General features: G+C 42.8%; 1 protein-coding gene across 1 annotated transcript in view; it reads right to left on the reverse strand.

Moving 5' to 3' along the window:
* Window positions 1-3,372: 3,372 nt before the first annotated feature.
* The window catches only part of LOC110504248 (thyrotropin receptor-like), a 51,649-nt gene continuing 30,925 nt past the window's right edge, over window positions 3,373-24,096 (reverse strand). The window contains exons 7-10 of the mRNA XM_036962736.1: window positions 23,815-23,892; window positions 22,285-22,473; window positions 8,132-9,554; window positions 3,373-7,866 (exon numbers count right to left, since the gene is read on the reverse strand). Coding sequence (XP_036818631.1) covers window positions 7,612-7,866; window positions 8,132-9,554; window positions 22,285-22,473; window positions 23,815-23,892 — 1,945 coding nt within the window. The 3' untranslated portion in view covers window positions 3,373-7,611. The remainder of the gene's footprint in view (window positions 7,867-8,131; window positions 9,555-22,284; window positions 22,474-23,814; window positions 23,893-24,096) is intronic.

The following is a 24,096-nucleotide window of genomic DNA, read 5'->3' on the forward strand; positions in this document are numbered from 1 at the left end:
AGCAAATTAAACACTGGAGTGATAGATGTGCAGAAGATGAATGTACAAGTAGAGATACTGGGGTGCCAAGGAGCAAGAGGAGCTCTTTTTTGTCTGCATTAACAAGGACAACACACAGGTCTTTCCATCATTGTATGATTTTTTTATGTGCAAATGAACTCAAGCTTACGGACAATGTCAAATGTGATTTAGGAAAGAACCCGAGTGAGTTGGGTGCACAATTATGCAGGTACTTTCCCGAAATAGACAACTGGATTCATTATCCCTTTCATGCCCTGCCTCCAGTCCACTTATTGATATCTGAACAAGCCTCATCGGAATTGCAACAAGCTGTTCTATGAAAATTGAATTTAATCAGATGCCAGATTCCTGGATAGGGCTGCGCTCAGAGTATCCTGCCTTGGCAAATCGCCCTGTTAAGACACTGATGCCCTTCGAGAGTGGATTCTCGGCACATATTGTGCGTGGGAAATGATTTAAGACTGAGACTCTCTCCAATACAAACCAAAATTGCAGAGTTATGTACATCCTTTCAAGCACACATTGATTTTTATTATATTATTATTTATGCCCCTATAAGAGCTCTTTGTCACTTCTCACGAGCCGGGTTGTTACAAAAACTCACACAAACGTATCGTATAGTGTGGGTGAGGCAGGCTTACAATGATGCCATAAAACATAATTTGAGTGTGCGCTGACCCTGGTGCTAGAGGGGGTATGCAGCTGGAGGTTGAATGTTTGAAGGGGTACGGGACTATAAAAGGTTTGGGAACCACTGATGTAGAGGAAGATAATGAGTCAGATGACCAAAAAACAGATCCAATAGAAGGTTGAACAATAACGTGTTACATCTCACAGGTTCATTCAGGCAAAACATTTTTTTTAATTAACCTTTAGGCAGCTCCACTCAGTGATGAGCCATTGACATATGACCCCAGCCATACAATTAAATGTCAACTAGACACATGATCAAAAGTGAATGCCATAAGCTATGGCGACCTACTGTACAGCGAGTCATGCAAGACGACAATCCACTTCTCCAACCCAGCAAAGCTACACTCAAGCTATATGACGTCACACTGATAAAGCCAACAGGAGAATGTAATCTTAAATCAGACCACGATGGAAACATTTTTCATATAAAATGTCAGGTCATGGAGACATCCCAGCTTCCCCTGCTGTCACCTGACACGTGTGAAAAGCTCAGCCTACTACATGTGCACCACAGCCATGTGTTACATCACGCCGATACCCCAAAGCACCACATCCACTGAGCTCATCATTTTGGGGCTGTAATCGAACCCACAATTGGTGATGGTCCAGATACTCAACTAGTCTAAAGAAGGCCAGTTTTATTGCTTCTTTAATCAGGACAACAGTTTTCAGCTGTGCTAACATAATTGCAAAAGGGTTTTCTAATGATCAATTAGCCTTTTAAAATGATAAACTTGGATTAGCTGACGCAAAGTCCATTTGGAACACAGGAGTGATGGTTGCTGATAATTGGCCTTCTGTACTCCTACAGTATGTAGATATTCCATTAAAAATCTGCTGTTTCCAGCTATAATAGTCATTTACAACATTAACAATGTCTACACTGTATTTCTGATCAATTGTATGTTACTTTAATAGACAAAAAAATGTGCTTTTCTTTCGAAAACAAGGACATTTCTAAGTGACCCCAAACTTTTGAACGGAAGTGTTACTCTGAGACACACCAGCACCAAGGCAAATATCAGGCCACCTGTGAGACACTCCAGAGACTGTTGTTTAACCTCTTGAAACTAGGGGGCACTATTTTCATTTTTGGAAAGATAACGTTCCCAAAGTAAACGGGCTATTTTTCAGGACCAGATAATAGAATATGCATATAATTGACAGCTTAGGATAGAAAAAAACTCTAAAGTTTTGAAAACTGTAAAAATATTGTCTGTGAGTATAACAGAACTGATATTGCAGGCGAAAGCCTGAGAAAAATAAGAGTCACTTCCTGATTGGATTTAGAAACCTCTGCGTTCCTATGCGTCCCTATTGAGCAGTGAAAGGGATATCAACCAGATTCCATGGCTTCCCTAATGTGTCTAGTGTCATAAGACATAGTCTCAGGCTTTTATTTTTTTTAAATGAGCGTGAGCGACAACATTGCGTCAGTGGTCAGCTGGTGGCTCTCAGAGTGATTTGTGCGTAATAGACAAATGCGGCCAATGTTTCTCTCGCTCCTATTAAGAAGCCAACTGACCCGGTTGATATTATCGAATAGATATTTGAAAAACACCTTGAGGATTGATTATAAAAAACGTTTGCCATGTTTCTGTCAATATTATGGATCTAATTTGTAATATTTTTTGCCGTTGTCGTGACCGCAGTTTCCGGTGGATTTCTCAACCAAATGTGAAGAACAAACGGAGGTATTTCGGCTATAAAAATAATCTTTATGGAACAAAATGAACATTTGCTGTCTAACTGGGAGTCTCGTCAGTGAAAACATCCGAAGATCATCAAAGGTAAACGGTTAATTTGATTGCTTTTCTGATTTTCGTGACCAAGCTTCCTGCTGCTAGCTGGACATAATGCTATGCTAGGCTATCGATAAACTTACACAAATGCTTGTCTTGCTTTGGCTGTAAAGCATAATTTAAAAATCTGAGACGACAGGGTGATTAACAAAAGGCTAAGCTGTGTTTCACTATATTTCACTTGTGATTTCATGAATATGAATATTTTCTAGTAATATTTTTTGTCCTTTGCGTTATGCTAATTAGTGTCAGTTGATGACAATTCTCCAGATCCGGGATGGGTAGTTCCAAGCGGTTTAATCTAAAAGATTCTATATATTGTGGCAAGCCTCTTTAAGGTTATGAGCGTTTGACACAAATTAAGTGGAAAACTGTCACCAAATCACCCCAGAATGAGAGTTCTTTCGAACAGGACAGTACCTGTGTGTTTGTTTCTCCGTCCTGGCCCACCCAGGCCAAGGGCAAGGTCAAGGATAGCAGGGTTCGGTACACTAATCGGGTTCTCGGTAGGTACAGGTTCAAACGTCAACAGGTAAGTCCAAAATAGTCCAGCTCATACACGGCAAATCCAGCCAATCTCTATTGTCTCTTTCTCTACGGTTCATAGATCCTTCCAGTCCCCCCTGGTTTTTCTTGACCCTTATCTGTGGGTCGGCTCCACCGACAAGAGTTCCCCTTGCTTCTGGGACTTGTAGTTTTGGGAGTCGGCCATTTTGTGATCTGTAGTTCTGATCGGGGTGGCCATTTTAGTGATCAGGCAGAGCCCGATTATTAGTTCTGCTCTCATATATCTGCCACTCGACCGCCTTCTTTGCCACAATATATATATATATTTTGTAAGAGGTTAGCCTTCTTATTGACTTTAAAGTTGATGCTTATTGAAAGTACTTTAAATAAGTACACAGTTATATTTTTTTGTTAACAGTGTAATGTTTTCATTGGCAAGGGTCTAACCCCAGTTCTCCTGTTTATGAGGAGTTATCTTCATTTGTTGTGTGAAGGAAGACGTTATGAGATGTTGCCAAGCCAATAGACGGCGCCGCTGGTATGTGTATCTGAGTGTGATACTATATGGTACGAGTGAGCCAAGTTCGGCATTACTTACTATGCACTGAATGGAGATGTATGCATGCTACACAGTGAGGGTAATCAACATTACCTCGCTCTTGTATAGAAGATTTTTGAACCTCACTTTCTCACCTGTGTTCATAAAGGGACTGATTGGGATTTCTTAGTCACTTCTCAGTAGTTTGTGTTGAGACTTACCTTATGAAGGCACATAACAGGCTTTGCAGGCGTGGTTCCATTTTGCATGCTGAATAAATGGAATTCAACTGCTGAAAACCCTCCCACTTGGTGGCCAACAGATTTCCTCGTGGAGTTTTCATTCAGTAGGGATTTCAGTACATTTATTTTAAGCCATCCCTTTAAATACAGTGTACCTTCTAATTTGTATTTTGTCAATACACACAACATTTTTGGGGGAGAATGGGTTCAGAAAATAGGGATCAATGAAAGAATGCCATCTATGCATATTCGTCTCCGTAGATACTCTGGTTTTGTAGATTATTTAGGGGCATTTTAGGGTCAGGATAGTATGTATGATTCATGAAATAAAACGGGTTTTGAGATCATTTACGCAATAAATATATTGATGAATGAAAAATGCAGTGGTTTGATTCATCCTGAAAGTTATCATATTCAAATTCAATCCATATAATATTGGAAGGTGGATAAAACATGTAAATAGGGGTTGAACATCAGTCCTATAAATCTACCATAATTCCCACCAATCATGGAACTGTATGGCAACCTTCCAGCCGTTGTGAACCGTTAGCCAGGTGCCAGGTTTAACCTGCTATGTGGTGGTCTGAGTTCCATAATGACGTTAGCCTAACGTTAGCCTAATATAATCCACTAATGCTAGTGACCCTCAGGAACAACGACAAGGACATGACAGAGGACAGAAAGGTTAAAGGAATGATGCAAAAGGTACAAATTGAAGACCTCTCCATCCCGGTTGACAACTCCAGTGTCGCCCTCCCAGAGTGCAAAGAACCTTGGCGTGACCCTGGATAACACTGTGTCGTTCTCTGTAAAACATCAGTGACTCGCTACTGCAGGTTCGTGCTCTACAGCATCCGTAGAGTATGACCCCACCTCACACAGGAAGCGGCGCAGGTCCTAATCCAGGCACCTGTCATCTCCCATCTGCACTACTGCAACTCACAGTTGGCTGGGCTCCAGGCTTGTGCCATCCAACCCCTGGTTTTCAACTTTCTCAAGTTCTCTCATGTCCCCCTGCTCCTCCGCACACTCCACTGGCTTCCAGTCGTATCCACTACAAGACCTTCTAGCTCTGACTCTACTGATAGCTAAGTTAGAGTAAAAATGTAATTTCTATGCCTGTGATATGTATGTGGCTGTGAACTGTAAGTCACTCTGGATAAGAGCGTCTGATAAATGACTACAATGTAAATGTAAGTAAAGTGACTGTTATAAATGTATGTGGGTATTACTGAGGGTGGCTCCCGATAGTGGCCAATATTTAACATGACAAAAATTGCCAAACAAAAACGGGGAAAAAAGCCTGGGCTATAATTAACACGTTCTAAAGTGCATACATGGACTCTGAAGGTTCAGCCCAACAGAAGCCTATAGCTTTGCTGTCAATTTCACCTATGTAAATTACGAGGGCACACAATTCAAATTCCACGTGTTAAGAGAGCCCTTGTAAAGCCTCTGCAAAAACAATATATCTAACACACTCAGACAGTCCGAGGATACCAGCTGGTTCTCTACTACACACCTCTAGCTGGTTCTCTACTACACACCTCTAGCTGGTTCTCTACTACACACCTCTAGCTGGTGCTCTACTACACACCTCTAGCTGGTGCTCTACTACACACCTCTAAGCTGGTTCTCTACTACACACCTCTAAGCTGGTTCTCTACTACACACCTCTAAGCTGGTTCTCTACTACACACCTCTAAGCTGGTTCTCTACTACACACCTCTAAGCTGGTTCTCTACTACACACCTCTAGCTGGTTCTCTACTACACACCTCTAGCTGGTTCTCTACTACACACCTCTAAGCTGGTTCTCTACTACACACCTCTAAGCTGGTTCCCTACTACACACCTCTAGCTGGTTCTCTACTACACACCTCTAGCTGGTTCTCTACTACACACCTCTAGCTGGTTCTCTACTACACACCTCTAGCTGGTTCTCTACTACACACCTCTAGCTGGTTCTCTACTACACACCTCTAGCTGGTTCTCTACTACACACCTCTAGCTGGTTCTCTACTACACACCTCTAAGCTGGTTCTCTACTACACACCTCTAGCTGGTTCTCTACTACACACCTCTAGCTGGTTCTCTACTACACACCTCTAGCTGGTTCTCTACTACACACCTCTAGCTGGTTCTCTACTACACACCTCTAGCTGGTTCTCTACTACACACCTCTAAGCTGGTTCTCTACTACACACCTCTAGCTGGTTCTCTACTACACACCTCTAGCTGGTTCTCTACTACACACCTCTAGCTGGTTCTCTACTACACACCTCTAGCTGGTTCTCTACTACACACCTCTAGCTGGTTCTCTACTACACACCTCTAGCTGGTTCTCTACTACACACCTCTAGCTGGTTCTCTACTACACACCTCTAGCTGGTTCTCTACTACACACCTCTAGCTGGTTCTCTACTACACACCTCTAAGCTGGTTCTCTACTACACACCTCTAGCTGGTTCTCTACTACACACCTCTAGCTGGTTCTCTACTACACACCTCTAAGCTGGTTCTCTACTACACACCTCTAAGCTGGTTCTCTACTACACACCTCTAGCTGGTTCTCTACTACACACCTCTAGCTGGTTCTCTACTACACACCTCTAAGCTGGTTCTCTACTACACACCTCTAAGCTGGTTCTCTACTATACACCTCTAGCTGGTTCTCTACTACACACTTCTAGCTGGTTCTCTACTACACACCTCTAGCTGGTTCTCTACTACACACCTCTAGCTGGTTCTCTACTACACACCTCTAAGCTGGTTCTCTACTACACACCTCTAGCTGGTTCTCTACTACACACCTCTAAGCTGGTTCTCTACTACACACCTCTAGCTGGTTCTCTACTACACACCTCTAGCTGGTCTTGCATATTCAGTTTTTTCCTGTTGATTTGTTCTCTCCAATGTTCCTCAAACAAGGTGAGTAGCACCTCTGCTTTAGTTTCATTCTAGTCAACTCAGAAATGCAATATACAACACGAATTTAAAAACAACACAATATATATATTAAAAGGGCCATTTACATTCCATGTCCAATTCCTAAATTTACAATTCCTGGTTGGTCATAATGGCCAGTCAAGCTCCTCAATTTACAATTCCTGGTTGGTCATAATGGCCAGTCACGCTCCTCAATTTACAATTCCTGGTTGGTCATAATGGCCAGTCACACTCCTCAATTTACAATTCCTGGTTGATCATAATGGCCAGTCACGCTCCTCAATTTACAATTCCTGGTTGGTCATAATGGCCAGTCAAGCTCCTGAATTTACAATTCCTGGTTGGTCATAATGGCCAGTCACGCTGCTCAATTTACAATTCCTGGTTGGTCATAATGGCCAGTCAAGCTCCTCAATTTACAATTCCTGGTTGGTCATAATGGCCAGTCAAGCTCCTCAATTTACAATTCCTGGTTGGTCATAATGGCCAGTCACGCTTAGATCACGGATCAAGACTAAGGGCTCAATTCAATCCGTATTGCGGAAGATACACATTGAAATTGAAAGGCAATGTTCCTGCATTCACAGAGACTGCATTCACTATAAACGCTGCATATGTCGGCTCAAACAAAGATTACCTTTACATTTGAATGTAGACCTTCCGTGATACTTCTGCAATATGGATTGAATCCAGCCCTTAATTGGGACCTGATACATGGTTTTGTCTGTCCGAAAGGTACGGGAACCACCATTCAACTGGAGAACCAACAAAATCCAGCCTCTCAGCTGTGGTTGTAATTCTCCCTGGTGCTTGACATCGCGTTGGGACCCTCCAATTCGATGACCTGCTCCTTGGTGTCATTACGGTCTCTGCCTCTTGCGGAGCTCCAGGATCTGGGGTATGTGGGCTCCAAGACGGGGGACCCCTTGGCGCCTCTTTCCCCCAGCGGGGCGGCCCACATCGAACTGCGCTCCTCGGAAGAGCTGGGCCTGCCGTTGACACAGCCCCAAGCGGCTCAGCAGAATCAGGACGTCCCCGTGGAAGGCTCGTGTCAGGATACCGTACAGAAAGGGGTTGGCACATGAGTTCAAAGGGTAAAATATCACCAGCAGCACCTGGGAGAGAGAGAGAGATAAAAATATGAGTGAATAAATGAGGATGATGATGAGCAGATTTATCAAGTTGATGATGAAGATGAGGATGAATGATGAGATGATGATGATAATGAGAGAATGGATAGATGATGATGATCAGAGGATGATGGTAAAGAGAGAATGGATGATGATGAGAGGATGGATGGATGATGATGAGAGGATGGATGGATGATGATGATGATGATAGGATGAATAAATGGATAAAAAGAGGAGTGATGTGGAGGACCTTGGAGTCGGTGACGGTGATGAGTGGGTGGTGCAGCACAGCAGACAGGCCATAGAAGGAGATGGGTGCCAGACACAGGAAATTGGTGAAGATAAGCACGGCCATGCGTTTGGCCATGCTGGCGTCCCCTCGGCTCGACGGGTGCTGTGGGTTGTGCACCATGCAGTAGATGTGTACGTAGCACACGCTCACCAACACGAATGCGAGCACGTTCAGCATTAGCAGGGTGACCACGTAGACCATGGCCGCGGTTGAGTCTGTGTCCATGGGCAAGCAGATGCTAACCCTCTGGTAGCTGCTAACGCCAGCTAGCGGTAGCACGGCTAACACCAGGCAGAGCAGCCATCCGGCTAGCATTAGCACAACTATGTGGCGTAGTCGCACTTTCCTCTCGGGCCTCATGGCGAAGGTGATGGCGTGCCAGCGCTGGAGAGTAATGGCAGTCAGCGTGTAGACCGACAGCTCGCTGGCGAACACTGTGAGCACCCCAGCCAGTTGGCATCCGGCACCAGTCTGCCAGTCAATGGCGTAGTGGTGGTACTGGGAGCGCGTGTAGAGGTCCACAGATGCGATGAGCAAGAGGTACACACCCATGAAGAGATCTGCCATGGCCAGGTTGCACAGGAGGAAGCGGGTGATGGTCAGTTTGTAGTGGCTGGTCAGCAGGATGAGCAGGAACAAGAGGTTAGCCAGAACGGCTAGCAAGCTAACCAGCCAAACAGACACCCGCAGGAAGCCCAGGCTCATCACGTCCTCACAGGGGTTGAAGGCATCGGGCAGAGGGGTGCAGGGGACCCCCTGGTCCTCCCTGTCGTCATCGCACAGGGTATAGTCAAAGCCTTCGTCTGGGCCCTCCGTAGGGAACACTATGTAGAAGCACTCACCGGAGGGGGGACAGCTGTAGTTATCGTAGTAGTACTGGTAGTCGTAGGGGCTGCTGCTGGTGGGATGGAGGTGTTGGGGGTCTCGGGGGGAGGGGCTGCTTCTGGTGGGATGATGGTGCTGGGGGTCTCGGGGGGAGAGGTTGCTGCTGGTGGGATGGGGGTGTTGGGGGTCTCGGGGGGAGGGGCTGCTTCTGGTGCGATGATGGTGCTGGGGGTCTCGGGGGGAGAGGTTGCTTCTGGTGGGATGATGGTGCTGGGGGTCTCGGGGGGAAGGGTTGCTGCTGGTGGGATGGAGGTGTTGGGGGTCTCGGGGGGAGAGGTTGCTGCTGGTGGGATGGAGGTGTTGGGGGTCTCGGGGGGAGGGGCTGCTTCTGGTGGGATAATGGTGCTGGGGGTCTCGGGGGGAAGGGTTGCTGCTGGTGGGATGAGGGTGCTTGGGGTGCTGCCCCTCGTAGGCCTCAGAGGGGGTTCCAGAGGGCCTAGTTGATTGTTGTCGTCTTGTAGAGCTGGTCAGGTTGCAAATGACGGACTCCACGTGTCTAGAAGATGAAATATCTACATGAGCATGGTCCAATACAATGAGGGAAATAAGTATAGAATCGTTCCACCTCAAAAAGCACAAGAAGGAAGTTTCCGACACCCATCATCTCAGATTGTTCTGAAATTGTTTCTGTGGTTAGAAACAGATAAGATTAACATTCCTGAAACCTTATTTTGTTGAAAGATGATTTGAAGTCGGAGAAATTAAGCGTACTCAATATGGTACCCAACATCGGATTTGGACCAAACCTTTTCTTAACAATGGTTAACGGACAAAAGCCACCCATGGACCCCCCAAAGCCCACACTAAGCCCACCCCAATGGCCGGTATACAGTATCAGTTCTCTGTTTGACAAGTACTATGAAGCTGTGGCTTGGAGTATTGGTATTTCATACTATGCAATGTTTTATTTTTTCCTGTTCAGAAAAATTAGCCATTGAAGATCCTTGCATTTCTCCCCAATACAGTGTGAAACTACCGGGTGTTGTCCACTAGATGCCACTGCTCTTGCTTTTACTACCACACTCTTTCATCCATTTCTCTGTTCTCTTGTGTTTATTAAATGGGTCACACATTTTTTTCCAACTTTGGGAAGAAAACCAATGTCTTTTGCTCATGATGAAGACAAATTGTGTGCTCATTCTCACAAGTTAGGGCCGCCATGAAAGCACCTCAGTTTGTACATCTCTTAGCAACCAAAAGCTTTAACCCAGCTCCTCTTGATTAGTCCAACAATGACAGCTCTCTGAGAGGGCTTTTCCTATGGTGCAATTATCATATGAGGACTTTTGCTACAAGCCCAGAAATGTGATGGCTAGTGACTAAAATGTTGTGAGAACCCTACTAAATTAATACAATTACACAGCAGTCTCTATATGTTGTTTGATTTAACCTTAAACCCAACCCGATACCATTACCAGCAGCAACACACTATACAGCAGTTGGGGCTTTAACCATTGAAGACCCTCAGAGACCATAAGACTTGTGGTGGAAAATTACAAAACTACATAAAGAATTGTCTCTTGTTAAACAGCACCAGTCAAAAGTTTGGACACACCTACTCATTCAAGAGTTTCTTAATTTGTACTATTTTCTACATTATAGAATTATAGTGAAGACATCAACACTATGAAATAAGGCATATGGAATCATGTAGTAACCAAAAAAGTGTTAAACAAATCAAAATATATTTTAGATTCTTCAAGGTGCCTTGATGACAGCTTTGCACACTTTTGGCATTCTCTCAACACGAGAGCCAGCAAATCTGGCAGGAAATGAGCTGGCAACCAAAGGGATGCTGGTATCAAATCCTAGCTGTCATTGCTTACTGTTGTTCCCTTGAGCAAGGCACTTAACCCCCCGCAACAAAGCTGCCTGAGTGCCCAGTGGGGCAGCTCCCTGCACCTCTCCAAAATCCAGTGTGTACATTTGATGTTGGAAGTTTACATACACTTAGGTTGGAGTCAGTAATACTCCTTTTTCAACCACTCCCCAAATTTCTTGTTAACAAACCAGTTTCAGCAAATTGGTTAGGACATCTAATTTGTGCATGACACATTTAATTTTTCCAACAATTGTTTACAGACAGACTTTATCACTTATAATTCACTGTATCACAATTCCAGTGCGTCAGAAGTTTACATACACTAAGTTGACTGTGCCTTTAAACAGTTTGGAAAAATCAAGAAAATGAAATCATGGCTTTAGAAGCTTCTGATAGGCTAATAGGCTAATTGACATAAATTGAGTCAATTGGAGGTGTACCTGTGGACGTATTACCTTCAAACTCAGTGCCTCTTCGCTTGACATCATGGGAAAATCAAAAGAAATCAGCCAAGACCTCAGAAAGTCTGGTTCATTCTTGGGAGCAATTTCCAAACACCTGAAGGTACCACGTTCATCTGTACAAACAATAGTATGAAAGTATAAACACCATGGGACCACACAACCGTCATACCGCTCAGGAAGGAGGCGCGTTCTGTCTCTGAGAGATGAACGTACTTTGGTGCAAAAAGTGCAAATCAATCCCAGAGCAACAGCAAAGGGCCTTGTGAAGATGCTGGAGGAAACAGGTACAAAAGTATCTATATCCACAGTAAAACGAGTCCTATATCGACATAACCTGAACGGCCGCTCAGCAAGGAAGAAGCTACTGCTCCAAAACCGCAATAAAGAAGCCAGACTACGGTTTGAAACTGCACATGGGGACAAAGTTCGTCCTTATTGCAGAAATGTCCTCTGGTCTGATGAAACAGAAATAGAACTGTTTGGCCATAAAGATCATCGTTATGTTTGGAGGAAAAAGGGAGAGGCTTGCATGCCGAAGAACACCATCCCAACCGTGAAGCCCAGGGGTGGCAGCATCATGTTGTGGGGGTGCTTTGCTGCAGGAGGGACTGATGCACTTCACAAAATAGATGTCTTCATGAGGACAGAAAATTACGTGGATATATTGAAGCAACATCTCAAGACATCAGTCAGGAAGTTAAAGCTTGGTCGCAAATGGGTCTTCCAAATGGACAATGACCCCAAGCATACTTGAAAAAGTTGTGGCAAAATGGCTTAAGGGCAACAATGTCAAGGTATTGGAGTGACCATCACAAAGCCCTAACCTCAATCATATTGAAGATTTGTGGGCAGAACTGAAAAAGCGTGTGCGAGCAAGGAGGCCTAAAAACCTGACTCAGTTACACCAGCTCTGTCAGGAGGAATGGGCCAAAATTCACCCAACTTATTGTGGGAAGCTTGTGGAAGGCTACCACAAACATTTGAACCAAGTTAAACAATATAAAGGCAATGCTACCAAATACTAATTGAGTGTATGTAAACTTCTAACCCACTGGGAATGTGATGAAAGAAATAAAAGCTGAAATAAATCATTCCCTCTACTATTATTCTGACAGGTCACATTCTTTAAAAAAAAAGTGGTGATCCTAACTGACCTAAGACAGAATTTTTACTAGGACTAAATGTCAGGAATTGTGAAAACTGATTTTAAATGTATCTGGCTAAAGTGTATGTAAACCTCTGACTTCAACTGTATAATCGATTACTAGAGATTTGATGAAGTAAGGATGGATCTAAATGATTAATAATGTACATCTGTACAGACAGATGGCATTGACAAAGAGATCTACAGACAGATGGCATTGACAAGAGATCTACAGACAGATGGTATTGACAGAGAGCTCTACAGACAGATGGCATTGACAGAGAGATCTACAGACAGATGGCATTGACAGAGAGATCTACAGACAGATGGCATTGACAGAGAGATCTACAGACAGATGGCATTGACAGAGAGATCTACAGACCGATGGCATTAACAGAGAGATCTACAGACAGATGGCATGGACAGAGAGATCTACAGACAGATGGCATTGACAGAGAGATCTACAGACCGATGGCATTGACAGAGAGACTGAGCTCTAGAGCAAACAACAGACAGTTTTTTTTTTAAACCAAGGGTAATGGAAACAGGAGGAGGTGTGTCTTCTGATTAGCGGCTGATTGATGACTGATTGGGGAATGATGATTGCCACCTGTGAGGAGGGGAGAATGAGAGAAAAGAAATACACACACACACACACACAGGATACACACATAGAATACCTGTATCCGTAACAAGCGTTATATGACTGTCTAAATGCTTATGGGATTATTTTCCGTCCAGGTATTACATTTAGAGAAAACTGCCCTTAAATTCTAAAGAAAATATGCTCTGCTTTTATTACAAGGCGCCAGATCTGGATTTGAGTCAATGGATGTTGATTTAATTTGTTTGACTGCTAATCTATTCCTTTTGTGCATGTGAGAATCTCTTCGGATAAACTAGGGGGCAGTATTTAGATTTTTGGATGAAAAACGTACCCAAAATGAAACTGCCTATTACTCATGCCCAGAATCTAGAACATGCATATAATTGTCAGATTAGGGTAGAAAACACTCTAAAGTTTCCAAAACTGTCACAAATATTGTCTGTGAGTATAACAGAACTGATATTGCAGGCGAAAACCTGAGGAAAATCAAACCAGGAAGTGGCTTCTATTTTGAAAGCTCCATGTTCCATAGCCTGCCTTCGCTCCATTTAAAGGGATATCAACCAGATTCCTTTTCCTATGACTTCCTCAAGCTGTGAAGTCTTTAGACATAGTTTCAGGCTTTTATTTTGAAAAATGAGCGAGAAAGAACCCAATGTTGATGGCTGTGTGCCAGCAGAGTTTTTCATGCGCAACAGCCATTTTCTTTCTCTCGCCTATGGAAGAAGTTACATTCCGGTTGACATATTTTCGATTAGATATTGTAAAAACAACCTGAGGATTGAGAGCCTGTTTGCAGACAGACTGAATGGGTTTTAATGTTGTACCACAAGCATAGACTCAACTCGTCAAGCAGTATGTTAAGTGAGGGAGTATCATGGACTTGAAGTACAGTTTTACTACCTCTGTAGTATTAGAAATTATTAGAAACATTTTTCACCTGCTTTTTAAAAGGTTGGAATCAAGTATGATGCCAAGGTACTTAAAATCGGATAATAACTGGAGCTTCTCCCCTGACAAATAGACATCTGGTATCAGTTGTCCTCTTTGTGAGGAACATGCAAACTGTTTTTTTTTTACATTGAGATGCTAACATGAGTCCCTGAGAGCAACTTTGGAACCTGGACCATTACAGTAGTTAGTTCTTGTGCAGCTTGCTGTTTGCTCATTGCATGCACATATATCACTGTATCATCTGCATACATTTGAACTTCAGACCTAGTACAGACAGAAGGCAGATCATTAATGTACAGCCTGAACAGTTAATTTAGACTATTACGCTGATGAGACAGCACCAACTTTTTGAAGGTTCTAGATTTGTTAAACAACAGGTTTATATTTTTACTAAATTAATGAAACAGATTAAAATTATTAGATTACTGGAAAGGGGTTACGGGTGTGTTTAATGTTTATTTTAGGTGCCGATTTCACTTAATGAAACACTGTAGTTTCTTAATTGTTTTGAGTAGGATACTCAAAACAATTCTGACTATTTGTTGGTGTTTTTAAAATACTATGTTTTATTTACTGTGTGTTCTATTTCCCTTGGATTTAACTTGTTGAGGATAGGGGGCAGTATTTTCACTTTGGATGAATTGCGTGCCCATAGTGAACTGCATCCTACTCTGTCCTAGATTGCTAATATATACATAGAAAACACTCTGAAGTTTCTAAAACTGTTTGAATTTTGTCTGTGAGTATAACAGAACTCATAGGGCAGGCAATCTTCCAAACAAGAAGTGAAATTCTCAATGTGGGGCTACTTTGACATCATCGCCCCTCCTTTCCCAACAAGATATGGTAGCACTTCCTACGCCTTCCACTAGATGTCCTCATTTAGTAGAAAGTGGAATGGAGCATTTGCTGTGAACTTTGACCGAATGGGAGGGGAAATAGTCAGTGTCCCGACAGAATGACATTTTCCTGTGGAGCATTTCTCTCTGGGTGCCACCGCCGTTCCATTTGGCTGCAAATGAAAACGTATGATCCGGTTGGAACGTTATTGGATATATATGATAATAACATCCTGAAGATTGATTCTCTACTTAGTTTGACCAGTTTATTCGACCTGGAATATATATTTTGGAAGTTTTCGTGCGAGTTATCCTGGACCAGCAGTCAGTTTTTGGGCATGTGAGCTGAAAGTGATAGCAAATGCAGCTACTTGGACACTAGTATTGGACATTATGGAACAAAACAACGATTTATTGTGGAACTAGGACTCCTTGCACTACATTCTGATGAAAGATCATCAAAGGTAAGGGAATATTTATGATGTAATTTCGTATTTCTGTTGACTCCAACATGGAGGAGAAATACTTTTACGTCTGAGCGCTGTCTCAGATTATTGCAATGTTAGGCTTTTTCCGTAACGTAAAAAAAAAATGGCGTCAATGTAAACCGAGATTTGTGGATATAAACATGCATATTATCGAACAAAACATAAATGTATTGTGTAACATGTCATATGAGTGTCATCTGATGAAGATTTTCAAAAGGTTAGTGATTCATTTTATCTCTAATCCTGCTTTTGTGACTCTATCTTTGGCTGGAAAAAATGGCTGCGTTTTCCCTTTGATTTGGTGGTGGTCTAACATTAATATTTGTTGTGTTTTCACTGTAAACATTTTTAAAAAATCGGACATGATGGGTAGGTGAACAAGATGTTTATCTTTCATTTGAGGTACTGGACTTAATGTGTGAAAGTTTTCTAAAGAATATTTTTGCATTCCCCGCACCACCTTTTCAGCTGAATGGGGGGTGGAGTTCCCTGAGGGGAATTCCTTGCCATAACAGGTTTAATGAGTTTCCATTAGTCTTAGTTCCAAGGTATCTTAAAGGGGCACACACGTGGAATTTTCTGAAGTTTTTATTTTCTGAGTTTATTTAATTATTTTCATGAATTATTTTCACAGAGAAATGTACTGGAAACCTGGGATACGAGATGTATGAAATGTTTTTCTTTATGTCTAATATAATAAGAAACACTTCGTTGAAGGGTTTGTATGACCTCTGACCTCTGCCCTGACTTTCCAGTGTGGTTTGATCACCCTCATTGGAAAGCCATTTGGATAATGAGTTTATGGTCATTTGTAATACTGATTTGAAGGTAATTTGTAATACTAATAATTATGATGAAGTTTCTAGTTCTCAGCCATATTTGTGATTTGGACCAATGGGAAGAAGGAGAGGGCGTTGCCTTTGACTAAGGGTAGGCTGCCTTAGGTCTATTTTCCTATGACCGTATTGGTACAATTATTTTTCTTTATGGAGTTCTTAAGAGTAGTGATTTTAATTTGGTTTTGTTATTTTAAATTATGTTATTTTATTTACTGACCAGTAGTAGTTTTTTTTTGTTGTTGTTACAAATTACTCACATGGGGAGTTATGTGTCAAAATGGGGAGGGAACTGTCCTCTGAGGTTTTGGATTGAAGTTTCCACGACATGAGTGATATTTTGGGAGTGTATTGAGTGATATGTGTAGAAGTGTTTTTTTGTGTTGTTTGTTCTGTTCTGATACAAATCTCACCAGATTAGGTCTGCCGGATTGTTGGGATTTCTCCCGTTGGGTTATAGGTCTAACATCCTGAACCTGTGGCTCTGCGATGTAGTTGACAGTGTGAAGGGGAGTATAAAGCAATTTCAAAAAATACATTTCAATAGAATGTGTTGTTATTCTCTTTGACACATGTTTAGACATTGGTATTAATAATAATTGGTAAATGTAATAATTGATCATATAGTTAATGCTTGTCTGGATTTCCTGAATCAAAATGTAACTGAACTGAACAGTTGTTCTGAGCTGTCCTCTCGAGGTTATCATGAGCGGTGACGTCAGTCGGTGTGTTAATGCATGGAAGAGATAATTGGACCGAAGAGTGTGTGTGCCTCAAAAAAAAAAACTCTAACTGGCTGAAGAAAAGCGTCAAAGGCGCTCAATACGACCCTGTCCACACCCCTTCTACCGAGAGACCTGAGTCCTGAACCAGCAACCAGTGTAAAGCATCCGATCGGAGCTAGCTTTTCTCTCATGTCTTTTCTCAGGAGTGTGACAGAAGTCCACATGGAGTGAGCATGGGGAGAACTCTGTTCCAAATGTCTCTTAAGTTGCTGGTATACTGGTTGACAAATGGACAAGACATAATGGGTGGTGGCGGCCCAGGTGAGACATTGAAATTGGGACATTATCATGGCCATCCACTTTGAACAGTAAAGCTGTCAGAAGAGGACAATGAAGACGCCAGAAGATTGAGTACCTGAAGGGGAGATAGGTTGATTGTAGAGGTCTGCACACTACATACATTTATAGTCATTTAGATCAAGAATGCGTTAAGATACTGATCTGTATTATAATCGTGATAAGAAATGTAATAGTAGAATTACAGGATAATTATACTGGATGTCAATATAAATGTACATTCTGCCAATGTTGATGTGTGTTAATTTCAGGGGTTTTGACTTTGAGTGATAGGACCAATTTGAATCACTGAGCAATGTCATTCTACATTTTGGTTGAATAATTAATTGGGTTTTGATTATGATTTGGAAACTGAAAGATTGATTTGAGTTCAGTATCTTAATAACTATATGAGTGAAGCAATTCATGTATTATGATTTGATTGTTTTGATTGTTGTTATGAATTAAATATGGTGACACTATTCTCAGCATGCCCTGGTGAATGGAGAGGGTGAACTCTGACCCAGAGAGTGAAACTGATCCTAATCTATTTGATCAATAGGCATTGCCTTATAAATAGTGGAGTCATGATGCTTATCTTGGGTCATGTTCATTAGGCACCAACGGAATACATTTTACTTAAACCAGGAGGCACAACCTGGACATGTCCAACAAGATATGCTAATCTTGGTTTCTGGGATGGAAATACTTATTTCCACCATGCTGATCCATTGGAGTGTGATAGATAACTAAAGCTTATTTTATTAAACTCCATTGTTGCATGCACTGCATTATGCATTAAAAGCTGTGCTTTTCACTGTCTATGAAGATATAGCTTTGAATCTCATAAACTGTGTGCATCTTCTGTTTTTCTTCGTGGGTTCGTGCAGGTGACTGTGTATCGTAACCTCCCCAGACAAATTGGTAGAGTGCTTAGAGTAAGTGTTGGAGGATGAAATGGGAGTCAGTGCTAAGTTTCTTGGGAGGAAGCTGAGCCAGTGATACAGCAGCCGGTCATGTGCAGGAACCCATGAGTTATTGCTGTTATGCTTCTTGGTTTATGTAGAATGTATGCATTTTCTACACGTGAATGAATGTTCTCAAATCTTGAAATGTTATTTTAAGTTGAGAGGACTCTCAAAACGGGGGAATGAGAGGAAAATTGCAAGATTATGTTACAATACTTTTATTGCATCAAATGGTTGTTTTATTGCAACAGAATAAAGGGTTGTTAGAAAGCTCATCTGTGTGTGTTCTACTGAGGATGGGCCTCTGGGAGATCTACCACGTCTTTGAGGATACCGCATTCCGGTGCATGAGTTTGTTGTTCTATACGGTAATGTTTCTGTTCTATACGGTAATCAGGGAGAGATGGCTCCAGTATGGAGTTGGGGGGGGGGCTGACACTGGTCTCTACACAATGAGTTCTCATGTTTTTTACAGCAGATTCTGTCTGCTATGAATTATAAGTACAGTGCCTTGCGAAAGTATTCGGCCCCCTTGAACTTTGCGACCTTTAGCCACATTTCAGGCTTCAAACATAAAGATATAAAACTGTATTTTTTTGTGAAGAATCAACAACAAGTGGGACACAATCATGAAGTGGAACGACATTTATTGGATATTTCAAACTTTTTAACAAAACAAAAACTGAAAAATTGGGCGTGCAAAATTATTCAGCCCCCTTAAGTTAATACTTTGTAGCGCCACCTTTTGCTGCGATTACAGCTGTAAGTCGCTTGGGGTATGTCTCTATCAGTTTTGCACATCGAGAGACTGAAATTTTTTCACATTCCTCCTTGCAAAACAGCTCGAGCTCAGTGAGGTTGGATGGAGAGCATTTGTGAACAGCAGTTTTCAGTTCTTTCCACAGATTCTCGATTGGATTCAGGTCTGGACTTTGACTTGGCCATTCTAACACCTGGATATGTTTATTTTTGAACCATTCCATTGTAGATTTTGCTTTATGTTTTGGATCATTGTCTTGTTGGAAGACAAATCTCCGTCCCAGTCTCAGGTCTTTTGCAGACTCCATCAGGTTTTCTTCCAGAATGGTCCTGTATTTGGCTCCATCCATCTTCCCATCAATTTTAACCATCTTCCCTGTCCCTGCTGAAGAAAAGCAGGCCCAACCCATGATGCTGCCACCACCATGTTTGACAGTGGGGATGGTGTGTTCAGCTGTGTTGCTTTTACGCCAAACATAACGTTTTGCATTGTTTCCAAAAAGTTCAATTTTGGTTTAATCTGACCAGAGCACCTTCTTCCACATGTTTGGTGTGTCTCCCAGGTGGCTTGTGGCAAACTTTAACCAACACTTTTTATGGATATCTTTAAGAAATGGCTTTCTTCTTGCCACTCTTCCATAAAGGCCAGATTTGTGCAATATACGACTGATTGTTGTCCTATGGACAGAGTCTCCCACCTCAGCTGTAGATCTCTGCAGTTCATCCAGAGTGATCATGGGCCTCTTGGCTGCATCTCTGATCAGTCTTCTCCTTGTATGAGCTGAAAGTTTAGAGGGACGGCCAGGTCTTGGTAGATTTGCAGTGGTCTGATACTCCTTCCATTTCAATATTATCGCTTGCACAGTGCTCATTGGGATGTTTAAAGCTTGGGAAATCTTTTTGTATCCAAATCCGGCTTTAAACTTCTTCACAACAGTATCTCGGACCTGCCTGGTGTGTTCCTTGTTCTTCATGATGCTCTCTGCGCTTTTGACGGACCCATGAGACTATCACAGTGCAGGTGCATTTATACGGAGACTTGATTACACACAGGTGGATTGTATTTATCATCATTAGTCATTTAGGTCAACATTGGATCATTCAGAGATCCTCACTGAACTTCTGGAGAGAGTTTGCTGCACTGAAAGTAAAGGGGCTGAATAATTTTGCACGCCCAATGTTTCAGTTTTTGATTTGTTAAAAAAGTTTGAAATATCCAATAAATGTCGTTCCACTTCATGATTGTGTCCCACTTGTTGTTGATTCTTCACAAAAAAATACAGTTTTATATCTTTATGTTTGAAGCCTGAAATGTGGCAAAAGGTCGCAAAGTTCAAGGGGGCCGAATACTTTCGCAAGGCACTGTATCTTTCATACAAATCTTAACCTTGTGACCCATTCCATACATGATGTTGTGTCATGTAAACTGAAGGAGGATGGACTTTGCTATAAAATGCTGTGGCTCAAACCAGCTGGTTGAGTTCTCAGTGATCACCTCCAGGGGTGATTACCGACCAGCTGGTTGAGTTCTCAGTGATCACCTCCAGGGGTGATTACCGACCAGCTGGTTGAGTTCCCAGTGATCACCTCCAGGGGTGATTACCGACCAGGTGGTTGAGTTCTCAGTGATCACCTCCAGGGGTGATTACCGACCAGCTGGTTGAGTTCTCAGTGATCACCTCCAGGGGTGATTACCGACCAGCTGGTTGAGTTCTCAGTGATCACCTCCAGGGGTGATTACCGACCAGCTGGTTGAGTTCTCAGTGATCACCTCCAGGGGTGATTACCGGCCAGCTGGTTGAGTTCTCAGTGATCACCTCCAGGGGTGATTACCGGCCAGCTGGTTGACTTCTCAGTGATCACCTCCAGGGGTGATTACCGGCCAGCTGGTTGAGTTCTCAGTGATCACCTCCAGGGGTGATTACCGGCCAGCTGGTTGAGTTCTCAGTGATCACCTCCAGGGGTGATTACCGGCCAGCTGGTTGAGTTCTCAGTGATCACCTCCAGGGGTGATTACCGACCAGCTGGTTGAGTTCTCAGTGATCATCTCCAGGGGTGATTACCGACCAGCTGGTTGCGTTCTCAGTGATCACCTCCAGGGGTGATTACCGGCCAGCTGGTTGAGTTCTCAGTGATCACCTCCAGGGGTGATTACCGGCCAGCTGGTTGAGTTCTCAGTGATCACCTCCAGGGGTGATTACCGACCAGCTGGTTGAGTTCTCAGTGATCACCTCCAGGGGTGATTACCGACCAGCTGGTTGAGTTCTCAGTGATCATCTCCAGGGGTGATTACCGACCAGCTGGTTGAGTTCTCAGTGATCACCTCCAGGGGTGATTACCGACCAGCTGGTTGAGTTCTCAGTGATCATCTCCAGGGGTGATTACCGACCAGCTGGTTGAGTTCTCAGTGATCACCTCCAGGGGTGATTACCGACCAGCTCCATTACTGCACTAATTAAATAATACAGTTTAATTGTTTTGGAGAAATGTTAAAAGTCTATCTTTCTTGATTACAATAATTCCACCACAAATAACTCCTCATGTATAGGAAAAGAGGAGAGACTTATGGATATGGAGAGGCTGGCTCTATAATAGTCAATGAGCTGGATACATGTTGCTTGATGACATAAGGCCGGGATAAATAATTCATCCACGGACACTGGGACTTAAATGTTTAATTAGAACTGGGCTGCCCAACCCTTTTCCTGGAGAGCTACTGTCACTTAGTGTTGTTGTTCCAAACCTTATCTAGCACACCTGATTCTAATGTTTAACTGGTTGATAAACTGAATCAGGTTAGTTACTACTGACGCTGGATTGAAAATCTATAGGAGGTGCAGCTCAGCAGGAAATAGGGTTGGGCAATCCTGAATTAAAGCAACTAACAAAATGTGATATCCACACATCCATTGATTTCAAAGGTCAAATAATATGTATGGCAAAAATATAAGAGGACTTTTATACACTTTTTCACACATGCTCCCATGTGTGTTTTACTAAAAACGTGTTTTGTAACGTTGTTTAAACCACACTTGACAGCATCTGCAGATCGTAGTGTGAAGAGTTATTTTGTTCTCCCTATTCTGAGTACCCAATTCAGCATCCCCCCAACACACACACACACACACACACACACACACACACACACACACACACAGACATGTGCACACACACGTGTACACACACAGACACATGCACACACACGTGTACACACATCAGTGAAAGAAGCATGAAACAGGAGCGTGGGAAACTGGTCTGTTGTATAAAAGTTATTTATTTCTTACCCTCTCCTCCTCTTCACTTTGCTCAGTCCACAGCAGTGACTGGGGTAGGTGAGCTCAGCACTCTGCAGATGCTGGAAGGCCCTCAGGGGGGGTAGTTTCTTGAGGGCCCAAGTGTTTTTAGCTTTGAGTTTCTGAACAGCCTCCAGACCCATTGTGGGTAAGGAGTTCACTCTTGATTCGGAAACGTCTCTGGGGGGGACAGAAGAGGGGAGCGGAATTTACTTTCTATTCTCAGCTCACAACAAAACCCCAAAACAATGATGTGTTTTAGTTGTTTCCAGTTTGAATGTGAAATCTCCTGTGTTTTCCTGGACTTCATTTTATTTTATTGTATTGTTGTACATGTTACCCCTTTTTGTTCTCCAATTGCATGACATCCAATTGATAGTTACAGTCTTGTCCCATCACTGCAACTCCCATACGGACTTGGGAGAGGGGAAGGTCGAGAGCCTTGCATCCTCCGAAACATGACCCTGACAAGCCGCACTGCTTCTTGACACACTGCTGGCTTAACCCGGAAGCCAGCCGCACCAATTTGTTAGGAAGAAACACCGTACAACTGGCAACCGAAGTCAGCGTGCATGCGTCCGGCTGCCAAAAGGAGTCGCTAGAGCACAATGGGACAAGAACATCCCAGGCGGTCAAACCCTCCCCTAACCGAGACGACGCTGGGCCCGAATGTGTGACGCCTCATGGGTCTCCCTGTCGCGGCCGCCTGCAACACAGCCCGGGATTAAACCTGGATCTGTGGTGATAAGTGTGGCGATGCAGTGCCATAGACTGGGAGGCCACATGGGAGGCCACTTCCTGCACTTTTGTATGGAAAACTTTTCAGACAAGGTTGAATAAAAAGGCTCCTGAAAGGGATTAGGGGACTTTGGCACAGTTGCATGGCTTGATGTCTTCCCAACATCTTTCCCATTTCTTAAAACCTCTATGGGATCATTGCCCCCCCTGAGGGACGGTTGAGCTAACATAGGCAAATGTGATTAGCATGAGGTTGTAAGTAACAAAACAAATTCCCAGGACATAGACATATCTGATATGGGCAGAAAGCATATATTCTTGTTAATCTAACAGCACTGTCCAATTTCCAGTAGCTATTACAATGAAATAACACCATGCTATTGTTTGAAGAGAGTGTACAATTATGAACTTGAAAATGTATTAATAAACCAATTAGGCATATTTGGGCAGTCTTGATACAACATTTTGAACAGATATGCAATGGTTCATTGGATCAGTCTAAAACTTTGCACGTACACTGCTGCCATCTAGTGGCCAAAATAGAAATTGCGCCTGGGCTGGAATAATACATTATTGCATTTCTCTTGCATTTCAAAGATGATGGTACCAGATCTAATGTGTTATATTCTCCTACATTAATTTCACATTTCCACAAACTTCAAAGTGTTTCCTTTCAAATGGTATCAAGAATATGCATATTCTTGCTTCAGGTTTTTTTTAGGAGAAAATTGGAAAAAAATGGTCGGCTCCTTAAGAGGTCAAGAGTAAAAGCCTTTCACTCACAGAAGAGTTGGCCCGCTGATCACGCCAGAAAATGTCCTCTCGTCCAACCGCACCAGATCCACATTCCTATAGAGGTACCTAAATAGAAAAGGTGGACAGAATGAGAAAGAGAGAAGAGTGTAGAATGGAAGAAAGGGTTATTAATGTAACGGAGAGAAGAACAGCTTCTGCTAAGCTCATACTGCTGAGCTAATACTGCTAAGCTAATACTGCTAGGTTAGCACACTGATGCCGGCTTCACAAAGACAGTGAGAGGAAGGTTGGGTAAACAGTTGGGTCACA

Source organism: Oncorhynchus mykiss, chromosome 25 (assembly GCF_013265735.2).
Source record: "Oncorhynchus mykiss isolate Arlee chromosome 25, USDA_OmykA_1.1, whole genome shotgun sequence".
Classification (NCBI taxonomy): Eukaryota; Metazoa; Chordata; class Actinopteri; order Salmoniformes; family Salmonidae; genus Oncorhynchus; species Oncorhynchus mykiss.